The sequence below is a fragment of the Festucalex cinctus genome, chromosome 3 (assembly GCF_051991245.1).
Source record: "Festucalex cinctus isolate MCC-2025b chromosome 3, RoL_Fcin_1.0, whole genome shotgun sequence".
In the NCBI taxonomy this organism is placed as follows: Eukaryota; Metazoa; Chordata; class Actinopteri; order Syngnathiformes; family Syngnathidae; genus Festucalex; species Festucalex cinctus.
In genome coordinates, this window is record NC_135413.1 from 32,947,234 (window position 1) to 32,970,826 (window position 23,593).

Here is a 23,593-nt window from a genome sequence, read left to right on the forward strand (position 1 = left end):
CTTTTACTGGCCCTTTTATCTTTTAATGCTCACAGTAACTAGCAGAAGATGACATCATCTCACTTGAACTACTTAATGGACGCCAGAAAGATCGAAACATGGCTGATACGGAAGAAGGTCTCATCTATTGAAAAGGTTTCCTACTCCTGCTCTGCGCTAATGTGAAGCGAGCGCAACGTTTGGCAAAAGGCCGAAGGAAGGGACTCACGATTGGCGCTGAGGAATCCGTTGAGGAGCTGGAAGAGCGGAAAGCTGCTCCACGAATCGACGGGCTGCGCCTGCAGAGACGAGTCCATGTCCACGCGGTACAGCGACAGGAAGCTCTCGGCGTGCTCGCGCATCAGCTCGGGCCACAGCGAAAACGCCTGACGACAACAAAAAAAGGGCTGCTTCAAACCAAAATGGCCGACTTCATGTTCAATTTTAGGACATAGGACAACCTTGAGACTTTTTGGTGGGTGCTGTTATGGTCGACGTGCACCCAATTTTGTGGCAAATGATTTTTTTAAAAACTTTCCAGGGGTCATGATAGAGTGCAAAATGGACAAAATCTTCACTTTTCACTGCTGAAAATTGCTCAATGAGTCAAGTTTAAACATTGAAGGGCCAAAACATGCCTTGTCAAAATTACATTTCACTTTTTAAACAGACATGCAGATTTTAATATCGTAATTTTGCCAGTATCGTTACATCCCTAGTGGTGAGTGGCATTTTTATTTTATCTGACGGGAGAGCACAAAATGGCTGCTTCAACCCAAAATGGCCGACTTCCTGTTCAAATTCATGACTCCATGAGATTTTTTATTTTTTTCCTGTTATTTATTAAACATGTACACTAAATTTCATGTTGGTGGCTGTTGATATTTTTGTTTTTGTTAGGCGGTGAGAATAAGTGAGTAAATTAAAAATGCTAATTTACGCTACAAATAAAGCTAGCTGGTGGTAAATATTTATTATTGGCCTGGTTTCATCTTTTAAGTGTTTTATTTCTGTTTTTTTTTTTGAAAAAGATAAGTGGTCCGCCAACACTTGCCGCCTGCTCGGCGAGCATCTGCCGACTCCGAAGTGCTTCGGCTTCGGCGGCGGGCGGTTCAAAAGGTCCGCCCGCCCGCTTTTGACGTCTTAAAGGAGCGCGCGCGAGAAAAGTGCAACCGGCCTTGAAAGGCGGCGAGGACGAAGAGGCAGCGTGGCCACAATCAGAAAAAGAAAAAAAAAAAAAAACCTCGGCGGCTCTTTACGCCGTGGCCTTGCGGGGATTTCCCATCAGGCCTTGCGAGAGAGAGGAAAAAAAAAAGAAAAGCCGCATTAAGCGAGCGCCCCGTCGCACTTTGGAGCTCCTTGAAAGCTGACGAACGCGACAAACACAACAAAACGGGAAGCGGGGAAGGATGAGGACCACGCAAAAAGGAGCGTGGCCAGGAAGTCAGCACAGCAAACACAAAATAAAATTATTAAGCCTTAAATCTACAATCATATTTGTCTGTATGTTTACAATTTCAATAGAAAATTGCCCTTAACATGGAAGTCAACGTTAAACATTTCTTCACAAATAATTATGTTATATGTGACCTGAGCAAGGTTAATTTAGGAAATAAAAACTAATGAAAAAAAACTAAAAAAAAAAAAAAAACTAACGAAAAAACAAACTAAAATTTAAAAAAATGTTTTGTTAAAATAGAATGAAAAAACTACTAAAAAAACAAACTAAAATTTAAAAAATTTCGTGAACAAAATAAAAGAACAAAAGCTAATGAAACACAAACAAATAAAAAAATCGTTAAAATAAAAATGAAAACTTATGAAAAAACAAATTAAAATTCCAAAACAATTTCGTTCACGAAATAAAATAAAAATGAAAACTAACCAAAAAACTAAAACTAAAATTCAAAAAACAATTTCGTTAACAAAAAATAAAACGAAAACTAATGAAAAAAATACAACTAAAATGAAAAAAAAAAAAAAAGTTTTGCAAACGGAATAAAATAAACAAAAACTAATGAAAACTAAAATAAAAAACAAAAAAAAAACAATTTCGTTAACGAAATACAATAAAATTGAAAACTAACATAAAAAATACATTTCAAAAAACAATTTTGTTAACAAAATGAAATAAAGATGAAAACTAACGAAAATAAACTAAAATTCAAAAAACAATTCCATTAATGAAATAAAATAAAACTAAAAATCAATCACAGCGCAGCTCCTGAGATGGATCAAAATGGCTGCATTTTTGCTGCTTTAACTCATATTCCATAAACGCAATATTAACCAGAAAACCGTGTTTAGACTCGTGGGGATGCATAGAACATATTATTGTCAAAAATTTTGAAAAAAATTAAAACATAATGACTGGTATTCACAAAAAAAAAAGGAAAAAAAAAATCACCAAAACAAACTTACCTCTTGTCCCTTTCAGCAGCAGCAGCACAGAGAAAAAAACAAAACAAAATAAAAAAAACACAAACATTTGGTCACTAAACGTTAAGGTGGACTTTCCATAGACACAATCTTTAATATTCACGTATTTGTACTCGGCTTTGACCAATTTAAATCGGCTAATAATTGGGACTTTTTCTTTGGTCAATTTCTGCCAATTTTCATATCAGCTCATTAATAAATCAGACAGACAATTATTCAGGAAATAAAAAAATAAAATAAAAAAAAAACAAGGACACTAAAGTGAGACAACAAAATATGCACAACTTGAAAGTCCTTCAAAAAGTATGAAAAGGAAGACTTTAAAAAAATAATAAATACAACAATTCTGCCGATGACACAATAACAACAACGACGACGACAGTTTGACGGGTCGGCGAGTTGTTAATTTCTCAGTCGACATCGGCGGCCGGTTGCCACGGCGACGGCGTTCCGAGAACAGCCGCTGACGTCCAATCCACATCTGCCGTTTACGCGTGGGCGTCGTTTGTGCACAAACGGCGAGCAGAAAAGAAAAGTGACGCCGAAAAGTCGGCGAAAACGTTTGTGAAAAAAGCTGAATTGGCTTCATTTCCGTGCGCTATTGATAAAAATGCATTTTATCTTACGTAACAAAATACTATTGTGTTGTCGCGTCTCCACAGAGGATAAAGAATATATGACGTTGGATGATGTTTGTCCAAGTGTTGCTACACCATTTAAAAATCGATTACTTAAAGCGATACACATGGTGCCTATCGGTGCTAAATTGTGAGTGGTGTTTTCCATTAGGTGTTAGCATTATGCTAACAGGAGCGTTTTTACAGTCAAATGAAAGTGGAAGAAAAAAAAACAAAAATCCTAAAAAAAAAACTTTGTAAATTGGGTCAAAGTATCTCAAGGCGCCATTGTATCGTTATTTATATCATCGTACTTATCAGAATATTCTTACACGTACTATCGTTATTTGACTGTTATGTTGGATTTGGACTGATTTTGCGAAGCCCACAAAATATTGTGTTCTATTGCTATAAAAACATGCACGCTACAAAAAGAAAGATTAGAGTGTCTTCTTTCACCAGGGGAAAAAAAAGAAGTCGATTTCTATCTGTTTCCATTTTGCAGCAATTAGCATTAGAATATAGATCAGTTTCATCAATATTCAGATTCCTGGTGAAAACAGTCAAAAAGAGCCTGTTGCAACATGGCCTTGGTTGATCTCCTATACTCTGCTGCCACCTGCTGGCCGTTTCGGTAACAACTACCATTGCTCTTCATGTCAGAAGCTATATTATATATAAAATTATTAAATAAAACAGAAAAACATAAAAAAAAAAACAGAAAAATAATTATTTTATACAACAGGGAAAAATTACTAAGAAAAACAGGAAAAAAATGTTCAGAAAAATGGGGAAAAATATCTATTTTTTAAAAAACAGAAAATAAATTACTCAGAAATACAGCGAAAAAAAATTAAATAAAACAAAAAAATACTAAAAAAAAAACATTTTATAAAACAGGGAAAAATTACTGAGAAAAACACTTTTTTTTTTAGAAAAATGGGGAAAAATATTTAAAAACAAAACAAAACAAAGATTTGTCAAAAATACAGTGAAAAAAAAAATTCAGAAAAACCACCTGCCGGCTGTTTTTGTAATAACTACCATTGCTTCAACCATTCTCTTCAGTTCAGAGGCTGCATCAAAGCTGTCTATATGCGCTAGCATATAAAAAACAAACAAAACAAAAAAAAAACCGTATAAATACGTCTTTGGCACACTGGCAATATTTAAAATAGAACGTATTTATATGGTTTTAGAGCAAATGAAGAAGAGCAAAAATTCTCATTGTGTTTTCCGTGCATATAAACAAACATTTAAATGGGATTCAATGTGTTAATTAGCTCCAACGATTAACGAGGTTGCGTCAAGTAATTGAAAGATACAAAATAAATACACAAATAAAAAAAAAAAAACAGCTCAGCAAAACTTGTTCCTTGGTTGCATCAAGTAATAAAAAAAAGCTCTAATAATACAAAACGGAAATATAAAAAATAGCATCCTTGTAAAACAAGTCATAAAGCATCAAATGACTATTCAAATGACGATTGCGTCGAGAAGAAGACAAAGAAGGTCACCTCGGCGTGATGCTCGTCGTTTTGCTGCAACACTTCGATGACCAGCTCGGCCAGACGGACGGCGTCGTCCAACCGCTTCTCGGCGTCCGCCTCGGGCTCGGCTAGCCGACGCAAAAATGAAAAAAACGACCATCAGCGGATTATCGGGTGAGAAGCCCCGCCCACCTCACCTTTCATGTTGGCGTACTGGATGAGTTGGCCGTAGTTGACGCCCGCCGCCTTTTCCAGACATCGCTGCACCACCTTCTTCATCTCGGCGGCGTCGACCGGCGTGCTCGGGTCCTTCATCAGAACCTGATGCAAAAAATAATAATAATAATAATAATAATATTTTGCATCCGTTTCCGTTTTGCAGCAATTCGCATTGGAAGTTTCATTGATATTCACATTCCTGGTGAAAAGAGCTTGTTGCAACATGAGGGATCTCTTGCACTCTGATGCCACCTGCTGGCAACTACCGTTGCTTTAAGTGACCTCTTCAGGTCAGAGGTTGCATCAAAGTCAAAATGTAAATTTGTAAAAATATGTTTTTTGGATCAAGCAAATGAGTTCATGACAAGCAACACATTTAGCATTACCATAAAATTATGTTTTTCTTTTTTCAAGTAAATGCAATACGCTTGCGTACAAATGAACAAAAAAATGGAAGGAACTTCACTTGTAAAAAATAAATAAATAAAGAATACTAATAATACTAATCATAATAATAATCATAATAATAATACCTTCTCCTGCAGGGAGAGCGTGGCCTTCAGGGCACCATCTGGTCGTCCGAAAGGGAAGCAGTACCTGCGCACACACACACACACACACACACAAAAACATTAAAAAAAAAGAAAAAAAAAAAAAAAAGTTCTTGAAGAAGCGAGCGCGCACCTTCAACAGATGGCGCCGCCTCCTTTTGCTCGAATGACGCGAAGAAAGAACAAGAAGCGGCTTTTTTTTTTTCTTTTTTTTTCTCACCTTCTTCATTGACGAGTGAACAAACAACTCAAGTGCGCCCCGCCAAGATGACCTTGGAGGTTAAAGAAGCCCCGCCCCCCCACCGCCGTGCTCGCTCAACGCACCCCCACCGCATTTGTTTCACCACACTTCAAATAGGAAATAAATACATCAATAAATACATACATACAAATTGGAAGCAGTAGTGACGATAGTTGTGATAACAGTTTTTTTTTTTTTTTTTTTTGTGGGCTCGTTGGTTCTGAAGCGTATTGCATTCATTATGAATATTTTTTTTATGTTTTACTGAATTTCTTTTTTGAAATATTCTGAAAAACAGGGGCAAAAATTATTAAGAAAAATGGGATTTTACAGAATATTTTATGTGTATACTGTATTGTTGTTTACTCTCTAATCTCTGAGGGAAAAACTGAAAAAAAATTCAGAAAAACAGACAAAAAATATTCAGAAAAACAGGAAAAAAAAAACGGAAAAGTTACTAAGAAAAACAGGAATAAATTTTTCAGAAAAACAGGAAAAAATATATCTTTTTAAAAACTGGAAAAAAATTAGTCAGAAATACAGTGGAAAAAAAAGTCAATAAAACAGGAAAAAAATACTAAAAAAAAAAATTAGTCAGAAAAACAGGAATTTAAGATAACATTTCAAAAAAATATTCAATAAAACAGAAAAAAAATACTCAGAAAAACAGAAAAAAACAATTATTTTTATAAATCTGGGAAAAATTACTAAGAAAACCAGAAAAGAAATATTAAAAAACAGAAAAAAATTACTCAGAAATACAGCGGAAAAAAAAATCAAAACCTAAAAAAAAAAAAAACCTAAAAAAAAAAACAAAGCTCGCCAAAAAAAAAAAAATTGATCAGAAAAACAGGATTTTTTTTGTATTATTTTTTTCCCCCAAGTAGCTGCAAAACACTTGCGCACGTTTGCTCACCTGAAGTGTGTGATGTGGTTCTCCAGGAGCAGCACGAGTCGACTCCTGACGGCATGAAACTGCTCCTTCTCCTCCAGCGTCACCGTCCACATCCCGTCCGGTCTTTGGCATCCGTCAATCAATCCATCAATCAATGTTCAACTTCCATGTAACATTTGACCATCAAAATGAGCCTTACGATCATTTCATACATTTGGGATATTTTATATATATATATATACAGGCTAAAGTAAATTAGCATTGAACTGATGGCGAGTTTTCAACACTCAAATCCAGAATCGAAACATTTTAACACCAAAATATTTGCACATTTGTCCACATTTTTTTTTTCTCTCCCAAAAGTAAAAGTTTCAATTCTTTTTTTCTTTAATGGCAATTTTAATTAGCCCCAATTATTGACAGATTTTCACCATTATAACATAATGCAACTTAAGTCAAGTCATCTTTATTAATATGGCACTTTAATTTCCCCACCTCCAAAAATGATTTTTTTTCATGTATTCAAAATTAATTCCTGGGCAAAATGCTAAAATAATAATAATAATAATAAAAAAGTATACTATTTTAAGATCGTGTTAACCTTCATAGTTAGCAAAAGTACAAGTCACAAAAACATTTGGATGTCACGGAACACAACAAACATCATCCACAAGAAAACATTCCATTTCACGATTTAGCAAATCTTCAAACGATTCAATTTTTCAAAATGACGATCAATCGTATTAATTCAATTAATTGCCCAGCGAGGCGACGGTTCTTTGTGATAAATGTGCAACCACACAAACGGGTTAGCAGCACATGCAAACGTTTCTTTTTTGTTTTTTGCCGATTCCAGTTGAATTTGAAGGCAAATCGTTCATTTGATCTTCCATTCAAGTTTGGCCGAGTCTCTCAAAAGACGCAAAGGAAGAAAAAGAGAAGAAAGGAAGGAGGGAAGCAAAGCGGCGGCGGCGGCGGCGACGACGACGACCTTGACTCGACCGACGCGCGGAAAGTGAAGAATGAAGAGAAGCAATCGGCCGCGCGCGCGTTAGCGAGTTAGCGAGTTAGCGTCAACAACTCGGGCGATGTGATGAAAACAAGACGACGACGACGACGCTTCCACGTTTGGTTTTCTTCACAAGTCGCTTGACTTTCATGTGAAAAGCAGGCCCGATTTCACTATTTCATATACTCGATATCGGCAAATGATACGCAATTGTTATTATCGTTTGGGAATTTTCATTCCAGTCACATTTGATTTGAGTTTTGTTCTTTTAAATTGAGTTAGTTCGAATGAGTTTTCAGGCTGGTTCATTTTTATTAGTTTTAGTTATTTAATAAATGCTTAGTTTTAGTTAGATTCAGTATTAGTTTTAGTTTTTTTTTTCAATTTAAAAATAACGTCCTGTGTTAAAATAAAAAAAGTGAAAATAACTTCCTACAATATAATAATAATCATAATAATAATGCTAATATTAATGAAATAAAAAATAATATTTTATTATTAAATATATATATATATTTTTTTTAAGGCTGCAAATTTCTCTGCAAATCAGCGTGAAAGAAAACCAGCATAAAACACGTTTGATCCGTCAAGGTGTTTCTGTGATTGACATTTTTGTATTTTTTTATTTTTTTTGGTGAGTGATTTGCAAATTGCCCTCCAAAAAACCCCAACAAAAACAAAAACCCTGAAGACGTGTATCCAAATCCGAGGCCTATCACGTTAGCATCCATTCAGCACAAAAAGTGTCGTATTGGTTAGCGAGTGAGATGCCACATGTGCGCTCACGTTCGCGCTCTCACGGGTGACAGGGGTCCGAGGCGGGGGTCCGAGGGGGGTTTTAAGTGTGCGCTGCGACAGCTTGCTGCGCTTCAGACACATTGTTGCTGCTAAATCAAGCAAGCGAGCTGCCAAGGCTGAATGAAGCGCTAATAACGAAGGAGGAGGGGGGGTGGGGGGGGGGGGGGGGGCAAATGGGAAATTGGGGGGCGTCTTCTTTCTTATTTGTGTGTTTATACTCAATGCGGCTCAAGTGTAAGTGATAAGCAGAAAATCTGCCCAAGGGACGAAAAACAGCCCCCCCCCCCCCCCCCCCCCCCCCAAAAAAAAAATGACTATAAATGGGAAAAAACCCAAATGATGAATAAAAAAAAAGCAGTCATAATAAACTAAAAATCATACCAAAATAAACATAAAATAAATAAAAAATATATAGCTACTATGCTGTAATAATTAAAAAAATACTTTTAAGGCAGAAAATTCAAATACATGAAAAAAGAAAATATATGATGAATGAAAAAGCATTTATAATAAAGTCAAAATCATACCAAGACTAAAAAAATACAATAATTTTTTTAAAATTTTTTTAAATTTTTTTTTTAATTAACGTGGATTTCCATTATCGCGGGTATTTTTTGGAGCATAACACCCGCGATAAACGAGTGAACACTTCCTGTATAACAACATACAGTTAATGACATCATTCAAAGGAATTGAAAAGAACTCTCAATCTTTTGCTCCACACATAAAAATAATCGGATCATTTGCACTGCCAGGCCTACAAAGCATCGGTGGGAAAACTTGGACCGATTAATCGGTTGTCATTTTTTTTTCCCCTGCCAAATACTGGAATCACAAATCGGCCTCAAATCAGAACCACTAGTTGGTCGTCAAGTTAAGCGACGCTTCTGTTGCCACGGCAACAAGTCTCAGATTGTACAGCAAACACGAGGAAATCCGACAATCAAATATGGACATTGTTGACGCATGTCCCGTCTGTCCGAGCACCCAAAAAAGGGAGGGAAAGTCCACTTGTGCAATTAAGTGTCTGTTGTTTTGTCTTTTCCCCGGAGGGACCCTCGACGAGCGCCAATGACTCAAACGACAAGTTCCAGCTGACAAAAAGCCAGCCTGGCGACAAAACTAAACAAAAAACACGCCGGCCGATTAGCGGGAGGAGCTAATCATTAGCGGCTAATTGACTCCGGCAGCCAACAAAGAGAAAATGCGCAGAAACGTTTGGCAGATTTGCGATTGCCGGGCAAGGGGGAGTGAAGGGGGGGGGGGGGGGGGGGGATTCGAGGGGTCACACTGGGAGCAAACCAACAAGTGGCTCACACGCACAAATACGTGACGGGAAAAAAAAAAAACTCCTCTCACTATTACAGTCTTTCGAAAAGCAAACAGGAAACACTTGCGATGAATTCATCAGAAATATGAAAAAAAAATGTAGTTGTAATTAATTACTAATAAATAACTAATCAACTAAACTAATAAAAAATAATAAATAAAATAATATCAATATAAAAAAATATATATATCTAATAATAATACTAAATAATAATTATATATATAATATATATACACACATAAATCATAAATGTAATTAATGAAAAATTTAATGAATTAATTAAATGAATTAATCAATAATGATAATTCATTAAATTTATTACATTAAATATTAAATAAATGAAATTAAATATGGCCAACCTCCCCACAATATTGTGATAATTATGTTATCGTGAGCTTCATATCGTGGTAATATCGTATTGTGACCTTTGGATATCGTTACATCTCGACTGCTAACGCTAATTAGCAAACTTCGCTAACATTTTAAGGGGAAAATAATCGGCCAATTGGCCGATGTTTGAAGGCCAATATAATGACAATGGGCGGCCGATTAATCGGGCCCTAATCAAGTTGACTGTATCCAAATGTTATTAGTAATAATAATAACAATATTTGAATAATAAAAAAAGTGTAAACCGGACCTGTTGCCGTGCACGTGCGAGGCGCAGAAGGCGTAGCTGTAGTGCAGCAGCGTTGGGTCCACCATCGCGTTGCCCTCCGACAGGTCCATCAGGTCGCCGAGGTAGCTCAGGTGGCGCCGGCAGCCGCCAACGCCGTAGCGGGCGCAGTACTCGTCCAGGACGAACACCTGACCCGGACTCAACCAACCCTGCAAGACGCCAACAAAAACTGCTCACAACTTGAATTTTGTCCGGTTTTTTTGGCAACAACAAGTTCAGTCGTCAGACACTTGAAGACGCTCAATTTGTTTTGGATCCTTGCGGGGAAACCGAAGCGTGGATTGGAAAATCTGCGTGACGAGCGGTTGCCACGGGAGACGTCATTCACCCAAACGCACGCACACGCACGCACACGCATTCATCAACGACAAAAAGTAGGAAATATGCTCAAGAATTTGATTGGCGCTTTGGAAACGGCAAAAAACAACATCGACGCGCGACAAAAAATCCAAAGCTTTCGCGTTCAATTGAAAGCAAACGACTCGATGCCGAATTGGTCAAAATTCGTCGACAATTAATCGATCATCAAATATTTGGATGATCAATTCATCGTTTCGAAGCGTCGTTATGCTTAAAATTGGCCAAATCATTTTTCATTTCAGCCTCTCAACAGCAAGGTTTATTTTAGTTCACGAAAAAAGCTAAAACTAAAAATCAAAAAACTATTTTGTTAAAAAGAATCAAATAAAAACGAAAATGCTTTAAACAAAAAAAAAAATAATAATAATAACTGAAACTACATTTTATGTTTACAAAACAAATTTTAATCAGAACAAAAACAATTCATCTTTGGCAATTAATTGAATTTGGTGATGATTCACATTGATATGAATCGGAATAAGGATGATTGAAAATGTGTCACACAGAAGTGATGTCATCGAGCAGCAGCCAATAGAAAAGCACCGAAAGATGACGTCGCTCACGTGGTGGTTTTTGAATATTGCACACAATACACATTTAAAAAAAACATTTTGTTGTAATGCTTTGATGCAGCCTCTCAACTGCACACGACGGTTGAAGCAATTGTCGCGTACGGGTGAGAGTTGTTTTCCCCAACAACCCAGAGATCATTTCAAATAGTTTTGTATTCATTTTTAAAAAGTGTATTAATTTTCATCAGCGTTTTCTTTACATTTTTGTAGGGCTTAGAATTAAAAAAAAAACAAGATTGCTTTGCATTAAACAATAAAAAAATGACAAGATAGCCAATTTTCTGTATTGACTATATTCAATATAAAGCGATGAATTCCTTATGAGAGAGAAAAAAAAACTTGATTGGAAGATGCAGAAATGTGCCCCGATAAACAAAAAAGAGCAACACAACATTCACAATAAGTATTCAAAATAATCGTTTTTCTCCCCTCATGTCCATTAAAAAGGTGAAAGTCATTTTTCCCCTTACGGTTGATTTTTGAAAAAAAAAAAAAATTTTTTCCTTCCCGAGCGTCGTCGTCGTCGTCGTTTTTCCAGCGTGTAAACATTCAAGTACGACGACGGGTGCTTCAATTCCAAACACTCGACGCTGGAGTGAGCGCAATTTATTTGCTCGCCTCCCGCTTGCCTGCCAAAAGGTCACAAAAGTGCTTGAACGGGCGCACAAAAGCCAGCGAGGTCAGCGAGCGAGAGCAAAAAAAAAAAAAAAAAAACGCGCAAATAAGCAGCGGTAAATACAAAAGAACACAATAACACCTCAAGGACGTTTGCAGCAGGGGAGGAAGGAGAAAAAAAAAAAAAAACAGCACTACCTTCTTTTAAAAGACACTCAAACAAGCTTGGAGAAGAAGAAGATGACTTTTTTTTTTTTGTTGACATTTGGCTCTGGTTTTTGCCTCGCGGGTCACAACAACAAACCGTCTTGCTTTTATCGGAAACATGAAAGAAAAAATGGAAAACTCGGCTTCATCAAGTTTGCGTCAACGTCTGGAAACATGAAAAGAAAGACGACAAACGTCGTTGATGAATTAGTTTGCCGAACTTCAAATTGTTCTCAAGAGGGAAACATACGGAAGAGTTAAGGTCGCTTTGCCCTATTGTGGAACCCGTATAAAAAAAATAAAAAATAAAAACACCAATCCTCTAACACATTTGCTCCCAAAGACGTATAAATACGTTACATTTCAAATGTTTTAAGTGTCCCAAAAACGGATTTACATTTTTTATTTTTTTTTTAAATGCTAGAGCATACAAAAGGCTTTGATGCAGCCTCTCAACTGGAGTGCATGGGTGAAAAAAAAAAAAAAAAAAAAAAAAAGTTCGTAATTACAAAAAGGTCCAGCAGGTGGCAGTAGAGTATAAGAGATCAAAAGAAGCTGTTTCCCCACAAATTCTGCGAATAATGATGAAACATATTCTAATGCTAATTGATGCTAAACAGAAAAAAGACAAATACAATTTTTGTTCCTTTGTTTTGGTCGGTTCCACCTTTTTTTTTTATAGCAATAGAACACAATATTCTGTGGACCTTGCAAAAATCAGTCAAAATCCGGTAAAACAGCTGGGAGCGAAAGGGGGTTGCTTCACAATTTAATTATTAATGAAAACAACACATTATAATGGCTAAATTAAATAATTTGATATAATGAAATAATAATAATAATAATAATAATATATATATATATATATATATATATATATATAAACAATTTAAAATGTATAAAAATAAAATAAAATAAAAAATAAAATACTGTATATAAAATATATTTTTAAAATTATATAAATAATAATACGTATCTAAAAAATATAAAATATATATTCAAATATATAAAATTGTATGGTAAAATATATAAAATTTAATATATATATATATATATATATATATATATATATATATATATATATATATATATTTATGTATGAAAATAATGGCTGCCAGTCAATGAGTTCCATTACAATCCATTCATAGCCATAAATAATTGTATGGTTCTACGAATGACTGATCATCTTTGTATTGATTCACAAAGAAGATATTTGCAAGATGATTCACAATTATTGGAATTTTTATTCTGCCAAATATCAAAATAAAAAAAAATAAAAAAAAATCCATATGGGTTGAGCCCTAGTTGTGATTATTCTCCACACTGAACACAAATAGAGTCCAACAAAAGCCACTTCCTGTTAAAATGGGGGGGGGGGGGGGACAAAAAAAAAACAAAAAAAACAATGAGCGGTTGCCACAGGACTGTCATTCCTTTTTTTTTTTTTTTTTTCTGTCCGTGTTTGAAAATATTGAACGCATGGCAATCTTTCAAATCCACAGGAGTCCCACTTGGACTTGATTACACGCGCGCGTTTCTCGCCGCCGCCGTCCAATCCCGTGGCGGCGTAATGGCGGCCTCGCATGCGTGCGCACGTTTGGCGCTTTCTGCCCGCCGCTGGCCAATTAGGAGGAACGTCGACGGCGCGCCCGCACGGGAAATGAAGCACAGCTTGCCACGGGGATTTTGTGCGTCTTCGGACATTCCAGCAAACTACACAACTACAATTGCATCAAAAAAAAAAAAAAAGAAAAAAAAATGTTTTGCGGGGAAATTTTATGTATTACAAGTACTAGTGGTATCAGTATCGGTACTTGGTATCGGTATTGCTTGGGGGGGGGGAAAGAATGGTATCAAAAATCCCTAGCCAAAACTATTTCACATAAAGTACATTTATTACTAAAAAAAAATAATTGTATTAAATAAGTAATCACATTTAAATTCATTTTGAATAATTCACTTACATGAGAATGATTTCATAATTTGATATTTAAAATTGATTCACTTAAAGAAAAAAAAAAAATTGTCAAAGAAAATTATCTACAAAAGCTCAAATTTAATCAATTAAAAAGATTCCTTACAATGATTCTAAATCTATTATAGTTACAAAGATAATTGAACAAAATGAGGATAATTTTTCTTGAATAATTTCAATTTGAGATGAACATTTTTTTTGGCACAACGAGCTGACCAATCTGTGCATTTTTTATTTTTTTTGCCCCTTTTCCGCCCTCGGGTTGCAAAAGGTCGTCATTCTTGGACCAGCCTGTAGGTGGCCACGATGATGTCACAAGGAGGTCAACTTCCTGTTCCGAGCTGACGCATCCGCCTCCTGATTTTTTTTGTTTTTTTTTTTTGCTTTTCTCGGCGGCGGGGTCACTTGGAAAAGGTCGGCGAGGCGCGCGCGTGCGCTTGGCGGCTAATTGCGAGCGGCGCCATCTGCTTTGTGGCGGCGGAACATCTTGTGGCGCCGCCGTCTCTCGCTGCGCCGCCGTATTTCTTTCCCAGCTGGCGGGAAAGCCCGCGGCCAATTGCGGCGCGTCCAAAGATAAGAAGACGGCGAGAAAAGAACGCGAAAAGGCCCGCGAGACGACAAGACGTCGGCGGATGATTAAAAAAATAAATAAATAAAATAAACACTTAAAAAGACAAGCTAGTCACGTCTGATGCCACTCTACCAAACAAAAAAACAAAAAAAAACTACTGTGTATTGCTACTGAGTAAATGATCTTTAAGGCCAAGGATGGACATGCTTGTTGATTCATTTAATTTAAACAAATAAACAAATAAATAATAAATATATAATAATATAATAAATAAATAATAAATATATAAATAAATGTTTTTTAACCAAGCCAAACCATTCTTCAAAAAACACTGATGAATATTCCATATATGCCATCTACAAAAATGGGGAAAATATAAAATTAAATAAAAAATGAATGAATACATAAATAACAACAACAACAACAACAACAATAATAAATAAATAATACAAAAGTAAATAATAAAAATATCAAAATAAATAATATAGAAAAATAATAATAATAAAATAAATAAATAAAAATACATCCCAAACAGGCATAATCCCTCACTGACAAAAAAAAAAAAAAAAAAATATGAATATGAATCCATGTATAGTGTTTTAAAACAACACATTATTTTTTTAAAGTGCTTTTCAATTGCACAAAAAAAAAAGGCAACTTGAAAGAAAATAAACCGGAATATTTGTTGTCGAAGTGGACGTGCGCCTTCATGTCGACTCGATTCATCTTTTTATCAGTGAAATAACAAATCGCACGTCTACATTTTGACCACTATAAAAAAAATAAAAAATAAATGCAAGAACACAACATGTCACACGTATTCATCGCTCATAAACGTTTCCGTCTGACTATTTGTTGACTTTTTTTTTTTTTTGAACATCAATTTGAGTAGCAAAGATACGCTCGTTGCTCAGGTCATAAATCACAACTTCCATGAAGACGGCAACGTATGGAAATGATGAATTATTATTTATTTCTTGTGTTGACCGTACGATTGACAAGTGAAGTGATGAGTAAGTGCAAGCGAGGGGATTTAAAAGAAGAGTGGGGGGGTCTTCTTATCTCCACGATTGTTTGCTTTCACACACACACAAAAAACGGCCCCGCCCACTCGGCCCCGCCCCTTCCCCATTGAGACGCGCCGCCGCCGAGGCTCATGTTCCGACACGGAAAGTATTGATTAGAACAAACGCCCCCCTGCTGCCGAGCCGCAAGAAGGAGAAAAAGAAGAGGAAGAGCTCCACAAAGACTCCGCCCCTTTGCCCCCTCGCACGCTTCAACGCCGTCATTCAAAGGCCATTTTGCCTCATTAAACGTCTCGGATGGACAAATGAGCGCTCGTTAAGTGCAACAATTAATTGCTTCTTAAAGTGCAATCAATCAAATGATTTTTTTTTTTTTTATGTTATTATTTTTCTTAACTGGTTTTCTTTCTTGAAAATGTTCATAAGGTCAACAATATATATATTGTACTACCTAATTTATTTTCCCATCTAAGAGATATCTAAAAATAATGGAAATAAATTGCTCACTTGAATCCAATTTTTATTTTTATTTTTTCAAGTGTCACAACAAGTCGTTCTGCTTTTGTCACCTTGAAAGTCACGTTGTCGTCCTAATGACTCACAAACATCTTCATTACCGTCGCTTTACTCTTCGCGCTAAACACTTCAGTCTTTCAAAGTCTTTTTTTTTTTTTTTGTTCAGTTTTTTTTTTTTAGCTCTTCGAAAAGTTACCGTTAACCATTCACCATTTCAATTTCTGTCTATTTCAATATCATATATATTTGACAAAATCCACTTTTCAGGATGTGGTCACGGGTATGCCACAGGGCTCCATCTTCGGTCCTTGTGTTTTGGCAAGGAAGAGGGGTTTTTTTTGTTTTTTTTTTGTTTTTGTCGTAGAATTATTTGGAAGATTTTTCATTCATTTTAACTCTTTTGCTCCCAAAGACGTATAAATATGTTCTATTTTAAAGGTTTTAAGTGTCCCAAAGACACATTTATACGTTTTTTTAATTTTTTTTTTTTATGCTAGAGCATACAGAAGGCTTGGATGCATCCTCAGAACTGCAAAGAACGGTTGATGAAATGGCAGTTATTGCCAACAGGTGGCAGCAGAGTATAAGAGATCAAAACGAGCTCTTTTCCCCACTCTTTTAAACACATTTGTGAATAATGATGAAACTTAACTATATTTTAATGCTAATTGCTGCAAAATGGAAACAGATAGAAATATACTTTTTTTTTTTTCCCTGATGAAAGAAGAGACTTTAATCTTTCTTTTGGGAGCTTCCATGTTTTTATAGCAATAGAAGACAATATTCTGTGGGCCTTGCAAAATCTGCCAAAATCCAGTAAAACAGCTGGAAGCGAATGGTGGGGTTGCTTCAGTCAAAATGGCTGCCAGTCAATTGAGTTAAATTGCCTGATTTGTTTCGTTTGATATGTTTTTAATTGCTGGCACTTTGCGCATGACTGCATCGCAGGGTTATTATAGTTTTGGAATTTTTTATTTGAGATAGTTTTAATTAGTTTTCAGGGTGGCTCTGTTGTTTTTTATTAGTTTTTGTTATTTAATAAAAGCTTAGTTTTAGTTTAGTTTTATTTAGATTATGTATTAGTTTTAGTTTTAAAAAAAAAAATGTGTACAATATTTCAAAAACAGCGTAGGAGTGACATCATCTTTTGGTGCTTTTCTACTGGCTGCTGCGAGATGATGTCACTTCTGTGTGACACACTCAAACGGCCTTTTTCCAGGGGTTAATAACAAAATAATTCAACTTCAAATCATGTTTAAAATCATCCCTGAAGGCTCATACTGAAAATTCATTACCAAAAAATGTTGCTATCATTATAGTCTTAGTTTTGTAAACATAAAATGTAGTTGCAGTAAGTTTTCGTTTTTTAAACAGCATTTTCATTTTTATTTTATTTTATTTCGTTAACGAAATTGTTTTTTGAATTTTAGTTGTAGTTTTTCCGTTAGTTTTAGTGAACTAAAATAACCTTTCTGCATACTCCAATTTGGTTCTACTTGTTGCAATGATAATAAAGTCTTTTTATTCTATTCGACTTGTCTTTACATATGGGAGATGGGAGACGACCACTCTACCACGGAGCCATGCCGTGTTCTGTTATGTTATGTTATGTTATATGTCGTGCATGCGCGTGTTGCGTACCAGGCAGGAGAAGGAGTCGTTCATGCGGTGCTTCAGCGTTTGCGTCTGCAAAATGGCGAAGAGGCGAGCGTGGTCGAAACGGCTCGGAGACGACGACGACACGAGATCCTCCACGTCCTGACGCTCGCACGGGTCCACACCTGAAAAACAAAAACAAACAAAAACCCATAAATTTCACATTTCCAAAAGTGGAGCTTGCTGTCCTTTTCCTAATTAGGTATGTTGCAAAATAATAATAATAATAATAATAATAATAATAAAAGCTACAAAAAAATTGAAATCTTAGTTTCATTAATTTAATAATTTAATTGAATTTAATTTCATAATGTAATTGAATTAGTAAAACATTAAAATAAAATAAAAACTACACTTCTCCTTTTCCCAATACTGTATGTTTACGTTTGGAAAAATAAAATAAGATTTAAAAAAAAATACAAAAAAAATAGTTTAATTTAATAATTAAAATGAAAATTTTATTAATTCAATACAAAATTAAAATAAAAAAGCTACAGAAAATAGTAAAATATTACCTTAATTTAATTATTTTAATAATTTAAATTTAAATGTAATAATTTAGTAAAATATTAAAATAAAATAACTTGTCCTTTTCCTAACACAGTATGTCACACGTGGCAAAATACAAGCCTGCATCATCATACGTAAATATGAATAGGAAATGTCAAGAAAAAGTCAACAAGTCCGAAAAGAATTGCGCAACGTTTACGACTTTAAAGGGAAACCAACACAATCATTAGCTGCATTTAAAGCTTTATCTTGGTGGTTTCTATTTTATTATTATTATTATTATTAAGAATAAGCAAACTAATTAATTTTAATACATGAATCATGTATATTTATTATTATTATTTATGTATTTATTTTTTTGATGGTGCAACAAATTGAATAGCAGCTCCAATGTGCAGAAACAAACAAATTGCAATATTAAAACATTTAGGAGCCGTTGTTCATTTGCAATTTGTTGTATTTTGCCTCAATTTTTAGGAATGAGCAAAAATGCCACTTGGCCAAATACGGTTTGTACTTTTCTGATCAAATGATGCGACAATCGCCACTTTTGAGTCAGTCGCTCCCAAGCTGAGGCTTGACGATGCTGCGTTCAAGTGTGCCAGGAAAACGTTTGATTCCAAAACGTGTTTCCGTACGTATGTTTTTGCAAATCAGGACGAGGAAAGTGAGAAGCAAAACAGCCGGCGGCCACATTTGGCGACATTTCCTCGCGTCAACACGGGCCGAGCGAGCGTTTGTCACCTCCTTTGGCGACCGATCGTCTTGTCACGTCGCCAACGCGCAAACAAAACAGCGGGAGCGGTCGCCGAGGAGGCGCTCAAACGCTAAAGACGAGTTTCATATCGGTGATGCGTCAGACAGAAACATTTTGCTGTCCACCTTTTTTTTTTTTTTGTGCTCAACATTCCCACGTTTCCCCTCAAACACGTCTGATCCGATTTTGGGGGGGGGAAAAGCTGCAGAAAATATTAAAATATTACTGTCATTTAATTAATTTAATTTAAATTAAATTGAATCATTTGATTAATTTGATAAAATATTAAAATAAAAAAGCTGCAAAAAATATTAAAATATTAGTGTAATTTAATTAGAATTTAATTTAACAATTTAATTAATTTGATAAAATATAAAAATAAAAAAGCTACAAAAAAATCAAAATATTAATTTCATTTCATTTCAATTCAATTTAATGATTCAACGAATTTAATAAAATTGTAAAATTTTAAAAAGCTACAAAAATATTAAAATATTAGTTTCATTTAATTTATTGAATAATATAATTTAAATTTAATAAAATATTAAAATAAAAAAACTACAAAAATATTAAAATATTAGTTTAATTTAATCAATGTAATAATTTAATTAAAATTGAATTTAATAAAATATGAAAATACAAAAAAAAGCTACTCCTTTTCCGAATACAGTATGTTAGGTGTGGCCAAATACAAGCCTGCATCATCATACAGAAATATGAATAGGAAATGTCAAGAAAAAAAAGTCAACAAGTCCGAAAAGAATTGCGCAACGTTTACGACTTTAAAGGGAAATCAACACAATCATATGAAAGATGACCGGCTCAGAAAAATTCAAATTGTGTCGTTTGCACTGACGACAACAACAACAAGAAATTGGGAATTGAGTCCAATTTTCTGGAGTGGAAAAGCGCCAACGCGAGACAATTAGGAAAGTAGCATCAAAACGAAGGCAAGTCATTTGCAGTCGGCTAACGGCGGCGCGCGTTTGTCGGGAAATGGGACGCGGCCGCACAAAAGACGCAAAGAGCGTCCGCGCCCGCGGGACTCCGCCTTTTATTTGCAACACTGCCATTTTGTTTTGGTCTTTCTCAAAGAACAAGAGGAAGAGGGAAAAAAAAAAAAAAAGAGGAAGAAGGCCCCCGCCAGACATTTGCGACCCGCCACCGCTGCCGCCTGTTCACCCCCGCATGCACTCGTCCGCACATTTGCCGCCTTTGTGGCTTTTGTCCCACGCGGGAGAAAAGACAGCAAAAGTGAAATTTACACAATCAGATACTCATCTGATTTTTTTTTTTTATTATTATGCTTTGGCCTGTGGCTGGAGGAGGAGGGGGCGGGGCCTGAATTGTGCGCCCGTCCAATTCCGATGTAGGTCACTTTGCAATCCAATGAAACAACTGCTCTTACGAAATAGAGAAAAACAAACATAAAAAGCCACTTCACATGAAAATATTGCAATCAGGTTGAATGAATCAACTTGAATCAACACATTTTTCATTGTTTTGGGGCATTATGATTTAAAAAAAAAAAAAAAAAAAAAAACTTTTCATTTTGACTTTTTTTTTTCTATTTGAATATTTTTTTTCTTAATATGAATAATATGTGAATGCTTCATGTTAAAACTGATTAATTAGCTTTATGATGAAAAAAATGAATTATTTTTATCAATGAAAAAAAATCAAAATAAAGTGACCAAAGAAAAATAAATGGTCGCTCCAATTTAAAAAAAAAAAAAAAAAAAAAAAAAAAAAAAAAAAAAAAAATCGCAGTTTTCTTTCCAGGATTTTTTTTTTAAACAAAATTTTAAAACTAATAATTTGTAATTACTACTAATAAAAATTAATAACTAATAATAATAATAAGAACTTATAAAGGTCCTACATCCAACACTATTGTTTGCTATTATTTTTCTTAACAAAAAAAAAATCTTCCATCAAAAAATTCATCAAACAAAGCAGAAACTTTTCAGACTTGGATGTGAAAAGTATTTTCTCGACGAAAAAAATAATTCAAAAGCAAATAAAATTATAAAAAGATTAATCAAACATGAAATATACAACAATATTTCAAATCATAAAAAAAAACAACTGGAATTTGACATTTTGATTGAAGCAATTTATCTTATTGTTTGAGGGAAAAAAATTACTTCAAAAAGCAAAAATGACATTCAAAATTGGACATAATAAAATTGCCATCATTTCCTGATTTTCCTGGCGAGGGCGTGAGGTGGAGGGTGGGCGGGGCCTTTTTCTTTTTTTTCGCCTCCTTTCCAATTCCGATGTAGGTCACTTTACTCGACACGGCGGCCATTTGAGGGAAGCGCGAAGAAGAAGAAGAGAAAAGGTGGACGACAAACAAAAAAACTAAAAGCGAAGGCGAGGCGGCGCTTATTGATCGACGCCGCTTGACGCCTGTCAACTTTCAGCTATTATCTTGCGCGCGTGTGCGTGTTGAGGGTGTTTGGGGGGGGGGGGGGGGGCTTGGTCCTGGCCCAGATGGCGTTCGGAGGCGCCCCAAGAACAATTAAAAGTGGGGCGCACGCAACTCCAGGCTATGGCTGAGGTCAAACTAGACTTATCAACTTATTGATTAGCGCCCGACGGCTTATTATGATTTCCTCCGACAAGCTCAAGGCAGCCGAGGAGGAGGGAGGAGCAACAACCCCGCCCACCTCTCTGAACTCTGTCTTATGATTTTTTTTTTCTTTTTTCCTTTCTCTTTCATTTATTTGTAATTTTTTTAGATTTTTTTCTCTTTATTATTTGCTTTTATTTATATTTCATATATTTATTTATTTATATATTTATTATTAATTATTATTGTTTATTATTATTATTATAAAATATATATAAAAAAATATTATTTTTTTTCCCTTTCTCAGCGTCATCATTGGCTGACAAGATTATTTAAAATAAATAAATAAATTCAAAAAATAAAAAAGTGGGGAGGAGCCAACGTCTAAATGACGTTGAGGAGAAATGGGATATGAAATAGTTGCATAGTCCATAAAATTTCATTTCTCCACATTCAAGACTTTTTTTTTTTTTAACTCATTTGCTGCCAAAGACGGATAAATACGTTCTATTTTAAATGTTTTAAGTGTTCCAAAGATGGATTTATACGTGTTTTTTATGTTAAATATAATGAATTACATTAAAAATAAAATAACATATTAAAAAAAAAAACTATATATTAAAGTGATTTTTTTGTAGTTTGTTTATTCCAAAATCAACTAAAATTGGAAACTGGTTAAAAAAAAAAAAAAAAAAAAAAGAGGTTTTCTTTTCCGCGGCGCATGTCGCTGACGAATATGAAATCTGTCAGCAGGCGTGCCGAGGTGTGACGGTGGCGTTTCGCGCGCCGTCTTGCTCCCGTGTATAAGCGGTCGTCACGGCGACGGTCACATCCATGTGACAGGCGGCGGCGGAGGGGCCGACGGCAGATTATCGACGCCGCGACCTTTCCGCTTTCCGGCTGCGCGCGCACGACAGACCGTCGCACCGAGACGCTGATGAGCCACGACGGGTTCGCCGGACGATATCGGACGGCCGTTCGCCGAGCCGCGGATGTGAGTCGGGGAAAAAAAACAAAAAACAGAGTTTGGAAAAAAGACGCAGCTGGCGGACGTCGGCGGATTAAAAAAAAAAAACCCAACAGGACTCGTCTCGGTTTTGACAGGCAAGCACGACGACGTGTTCGGAACGTTTGCGTCATCGGACAACAAGCTCAAAGTCTGCAACGATTCATCGACAAATAAGCAATCATTATTTGGGATAATCAATTAATCGTTTTCAGAGCTTGTTTGACTTCAAATTGTCTCAATCTCGACATTTTAATCGTCATGTTATTTTTTATTTTATTTTCTCTTTCACTGCAAATGAATATCGGCTTTTAATATCGGTTATCGGTGTCTTTGACTACTAATAATTGAAAATTGAATCGGTATCTGCCTTGAAAAAAAACCATATCGGTCTATCACTATTTCAAATAGCAACAAGAAGTGACAATTGTTTTTTCTCAAAAGTTAATTATTTCATTAAAATAAAAAAAGTAATTAATATGATCACATTATAAATATATTAATATATTACTACTACTACTAATAATAATAATAATAATAAAAACAAAATATTGAATTGTATTTATTTTTTTAATTTAATAATTGTAATTAATTAAATTATTATTATTATATTACATATAACATTATATATTATAATTAAATTAAATTAATTAAAAATAAAAATAAGTATAATATACATATAAAATAATATAAATATAATAATGAAAATAATAATAATTAGAATGTTATTATTGGATTATTAATAATAATTAACTGAATTCAAGTGAATGAATGAAGTGAGCAATTTTCACTCTTTTGGTCAATGAAGTGGACGAACTCGCCGATTTGCATCCCAGACAAACGGGAGAAACTCGTCAACGTGCGTGCGTGAAGTTTGCCAAGTCGCCGTAAAAAAATAAAAAATAAAAAATATTTTTTTTTTTTTTTTTAAAACCCTCGAAAATGTGAAAAATATCTTTTTTTTGTGTGTGCCGTTTGTCGTACTTGAAGAGTGTTTTCCC

At 35.0% G+C, this 23,593-nt stretch overlaps 1 protein-coding gene across 1 annotated transcript in view; it reads right to left on the bottom strand.

Moving 5' to 3' along the window:
* Positions 1 to 23,593, bottom strand: part of LOC144016545 (calcium-dependent secretion activator 2-like) — an 81,747-nt gene that overhangs the window by 29,363 nt on the left and 28,791 nt on the right. The window contains exons 12-18 of the mRNA XM_077517796.1: positions 17,730 to 17,869; positions 10,209 to 10,396; positions 6,453 to 6,554; positions 5,278 to 5,341; positions 4,723 to 4,846; positions 4,553 to 4,653; positions 209 to 365 (exon numbers count right to left, since the gene is read on the bottom strand). Of these exons, the coding sequence (XP_077373922.1) occupies positions 209 to 365; positions 4,553 to 4,653; positions 4,723 to 4,846; positions 5,278 to 5,341; positions 6,453 to 6,554; positions 10,209 to 10,396; positions 17,730 to 17,869 (876 nt within the window). The remainder of the gene's footprint in view (positions 1 to 208; positions 366 to 4,552; positions 4,654 to 4,722; positions 4,847 to 5,277; positions 5,342 to 6,452; positions 6,555 to 10,208; positions 10,397 to 17,729; positions 17,870 to 23,593) is intronic.